At 40.6% G+C, this 4,676-nt stretch overlaps 1 protein-coding gene across 1 annotated transcript in view; it reads right to left on the bottom strand.

Annotated features, from left to right (window-relative positions):
• Bckdhb (branched chain keto acid dehydrogenase E1 subunit beta) overlaps window positions 1-4,676 on the bottom strand; it is a 73,595-nt gene that overhangs the window by 12,606 nt on the left and 56,313 nt on the right. Inside the window, exons 4-6 of the mRNA XM_029481963.1 lie at window positions 4,017-4,150; window positions 3,626-3,781; window positions 1,113-1,221 (exon numbers count right to left, since the gene is read on the bottom strand). Coding sequence (XP_029337823.1) covers window positions 1,113-1,221; window positions 3,626-3,781; window positions 4,017-4,150 — 399 coding nt within the window. The remainder of the gene's footprint in view (window positions 1-1,112; window positions 1,222-3,625; window positions 3,782-4,016; window positions 4,151-4,676) is intronic.

Below are 4,676 nucleotides of genomic sequence, written 5' to 3'. Positions count from 1 at the left end.
TAAAAACAGTGATGAACAAAACTATCTATACAACTGAAAGACATGTTCATTCTCTGAAAAATGCCCTAATACCATACACAACTGTGCAGAATTACCACAATTGTAATAATAATGAACAATGACTAGTCGCACAATAGGCTGTGACACGGCAATCCAGATAAACTAGACTCAGGCAACAACATGGACTGACCTCTGTGACACCAGTTTGGAAAAGAAGACAAACATAATAGATGNGAGATTCCATTCCCACAAAGCCCCGCTAATCTATCATAAACATGAACAGCTAAGCTAATCGCAATCAGAAAGCAACTAGGCTTCGAGCTGAGAGAATTGACAGGCAGAAAGAAAAGAAGAGGAAAGGGCTTGCAGGAGTGATCAAGTGGCCTGCATCTTGTTTGGTACAGTGGCTACGGGGATGTATGCAGCTGTCAAAAAAAAACCCAAACCAAACACAATAGCTGTGTGTTTTCTTGTACATAAATTACATCATAGCAAAAACATGTGGCTTCAAATTTAACTGTTCAAAAGTGATTTGCCAAAGTAATGCTCTTGAATTCGGAGTGTGAGGGGATACATCTTAGATAGAATAAATCATTTGATATTTAAATTTTCCATGACAGCTGAGAAATAAGCAGTCACAGATGTGTGTTTATAGATTTGTGATTGTGAGCTACAGGAAGGGTAGCCAGGCATCTTGGTCTAATGCAGACAAGACCCCCAGGGAAGCCTGATTTCACAGTACATTGTTAACAGGACCTGCCTTGTCCCAGAGTCCCCTGACGTAGAGGAGCTTGGGGTAACTTATNTAAATCAGACCTTCAATGTCATGAATCATAACAAGTACCTTCTCTTTCTCCTCNAACCCACACCGAGCAAACAGAACTAAGCTGGATCCTTTATGCTTGTTAACATTTTACAACCCGAAATCAAAATCTAAATAGATGGGTTTTCTCTAAAGTTTACTTCTGAGGACAAAATTAAGTATCATAGAACTCAATCTATAAGGAAAGTGGAAATCAAGGTTAGGGGCGGAAAGGTTTTTTTTTTTTTTAAATTAACTCTGTAAGAGAATGTAAGGAGAGTCATAAACATAAAATATAAGAAATCCTTACCTGCTGCTCGGTAAAGTATTTTAGGTTCAAAAAATATACATGGATTTTTATCTTCTATGCATGACAACAGAAGTCCCTTGGCCTGGAAAGGGCTTCTGGGTATTACCACCTGTAAAAACAAACAATTTTAATGAAATTTATCCCACTAAGTCCACTCCTAAGGTTGATACTTAACCAATCAAGTGTAAGTAATTCAGCCGGGGAATGGGTATTTGTATTTACTATAACATTTACGCTTTGCCCCTCAGATAAGCATTTCTAAAATGACACCCCGCTGCCACTCACCGATGTAAAGCGCCACAATCCCCTTCGTTCTAATGGGCAAATGGCAAACCTGCATTTCCTAAGTGGAAAAGTGACTCACTGGACTCTGTGGGCTGCAGAGTATAGCATCCCATTACACAGGGAAGAGGAAAGCATGGCTACTCCATGGCTATCTCCAGTGCACAGGGAAGGGCTCCAAGACCTTTAGGAGTGAGGAGGCAGTGCTCGACATAACTTGGCAGAGCACTCTGCGTGGGTCACTTTGTCTCTCCTTCACANTGACCTTAGGAAACAGCTACTACTCTTTCCGCCACTTAGAAACAGAGACTGGCGCACACAGAGTGGTAAAGACACTGCCCAAGGTTGCACAGCTTGCTAGAACAGAGATTCTTACTCTCTCCCATACAAACTAGAGACCACGCTCTTGACCATCAAATCACAAACTTGCATCTAAATTCTCATGATTGTAAAATAAATAAGAACAAACTCTAGTTTGGAAGGATTATTAGAATAAGCCTGAACCTCCTACAAAGATCAAAGAAGACTCCTTGAAGCAAACCACCTTTGGGTTTCAAACACATTATTGTGGTTTTTGGTTTGTTTGGTTTGGTTTGTAGATCTGGAAGTCAAGTCCTTAACTTGCACACACTAGGTAAGTGTTCTACACTGTGCGACACCCCCCAGCCCTTAATCTGGTTCAGAGAAAGCCATACTAGGTAGACCAGGCTGACCTCACACTTTTAATCTTAGTGCCTTGAAAGAATTGTGTTATTTTTATGAAAAGAATGTTTTTTTTTTAATAAAATAGCATAAATCTCTCTACTAACCATATCATACAATGCCTTTATGCTTCTAGCCTTTAGTCTTTCTTTGTCTGTTTGTTTTTGTTTTGTTGATGGTGGTTTTGTTTTTCCAAATAGGGTTTCTCTATGTTGCCTTGGCTGTCCTAGAACTTGGAACTGTCTCTGTAGGTCAGGCTGGTCTAAACTCATAAGAGATCCGCCTGCCACTGCCTCCCAAGCCCTGGGATTAAAGGTGTGCACTACCACTGCGCCGCCATAAAATTTATTTATTTTTATTTTATGTGTATGAGTATTTTGTTTGTATATATGTGTATACACCACAAGTGTGCAGTGCCTACAGAGGCCAGAAGGTATCAGATGCCCTAGAACCTGAATTACACAGACGGTTGTAAGTCACCCTGTGGGTGCTGGTGATGGAACTCTGATCCTCTTCAAGAATAATTACTGCTCTTAACCACTAAGCCATCTCTCCAGACCTTGCTGTCTTCATATAATTATCTTTACTAACCTTTTAGTGTGTGTGTATTTCAAATTTAAAAATAACAAATAGAAAACACANCAGAAGATTAAACNCTCTGTTGTTTAAAACCCTAGGATATGGTATAAGCATTAAATAGGATCATCAGCTCAAACTCAAAAACAAGAGTTGCCCCAAAGTGGCTCTTGTCCCAAACTGCCACTGCTGGCTTGTGTAAGAAAAGCATACAGACTCCATTCAACTGAGACAAACCTTATTCTTATGATCCAGCAGAAAAAATAAATAAATAAATAAGGAAAAAAATGTAAACATTTTTACAACTGATTTGTGCTGTCAAAAACAAATATGCCTCTCTGCAAAATATCTGTGAGTTTCTGTGATTCCCTGGAAAGGAATGTGTTTGGTGACAAAATATTTGTGACATCAAAAAGACTTAAAAGCTATTACAAGCTCCAGTTACAAATAGGAGATCCTTCCAAGTGGACTGAGCAGAGCTACTTTATCCTAGAACAGAAAAAATTCACATCTAGATGACAACCCTCTCTCCATCTGCTCAAAACCTGAAGACTGAGCTAAGAGCAAACACGACTTTGAGGTAAATATTAACTAAACAGTAGGTTTTATTAAAAGCACCTCAAGATCAGCTAAATGAGAAATCCCACTCGAAAGAAGAAACTAGAACTTTGGGAGACTGCCAGACTCTTTAGAACCTATGCAATTAACTGATGCCAGCATCATGCCAGTGCTGCTTCAGGCGGAACATTCTAGAAAACTGGACATTGGCAAGTTAATTTAAAAAGAAATGCTAACCTCCCCTATCTCAAATATAGTTAAGTTGGTATCAATTCCAAAGTCCCACTTGTCTTCCTTCAGGTAAGAACGCTGTTGGCTAATAGTTACAGCATGAGCAAAGGGGACGAGAGGGAAACAACNGATAATGATCAAATAAATGAAATAAACAAGGATACCTTGATCCCTGGGCAATGGGCAAAAAAGGCTTCAGGACTCTGAGAATGGTAGAGAGCCCCATGGCCCACACAACCCCACGGGGCCCGGATGGTGAGGCTCCCACAGTTGAAAAGATCACCTGAGCGGTAGCGATACTTGGCAGCTTCGTTGACAATCTGCAGAGAGAAGAGACATGCTACAGTGACTCCTTCCTGCCCAATGCATGACTTAAAAGCATGACGCTGTATCTTCAAATGCATCCCCTCAACAAAATGCAAACTGCAGAGCACAAGTGGACAACAATTGCTGAAGGCAGTGCGGAGCTGAGTGGGAGGAGCCAGCCAGTGTCCTCGGAAAGCTGGAGACTGACCCTCAGAGATATCCTTCCCAGCAAAGGAGCAGGCAACCTACCTGATCAAAGGCAGGGAAAATATAGTCTGCAAACTGGATCTCCGCAATAGCTGTAGCACCAGTGACCGCGATTCCAATGCCAAATCCAACTATTCCTTGTTCACACAACGGGGTGTTAAACACTCTGTCTTTTCCTTTAAAAAAAAAATGATTAAAGTTAATAGGAACATAAATAGCAAACAAAAGAAATGCCGCAAATTAAAGCAATTCAATACGCATCTGAAAATGAGGGTGATGAAGAAAAGTGGGTCAAAGGAAGCAACAGTAAACAGCAAAACGGCTGACTTCAGTACATACTGTATGAAACTTAAGAAACCTAAGCATACCAACTAAAGGATCACGGCCACACAGAGACGGTCTNAAAGGCAAATCCCAGGTATCTCAAGGGAAAAGNGTAAAGAGAAAACTACACAGTGCAAACCCTAATCAGAAGACGCTGACATCACATTATCAACAGCGGACATTGAGAGGAAGACACTGCCAAAGATAGTATGGCAAAATTTATACTGTTAAAGGGTCAGAATCACAAAGACTTCAGACATGCAACCGTGAGCACCAAGCAGGATGGAAAAACTGCCTCAAGTAAATGGAACATAAAAGCAAGTACGTAAGTCAGCATGAGATTCTGAGACACCATCTGGTCAATACAGGAAAAAAAAA

This window comes from Mus caroli, chromosome 9 (assembly GCF_900094665.2).
Source record: "Mus caroli chromosome 9, CAROLI_EIJ_v1.1, whole genome shotgun sequence".
Lineage (NCBI taxonomy): Eukaryota > Metazoa > Chordata > Mammalia > Rodentia > Muridae > Mus > Mus caroli.
The sequence above is the reverse complement of the archived record's forward strand: the minus strand, read 5'-3'. Positions and strand labels throughout refer to the sequence as shown.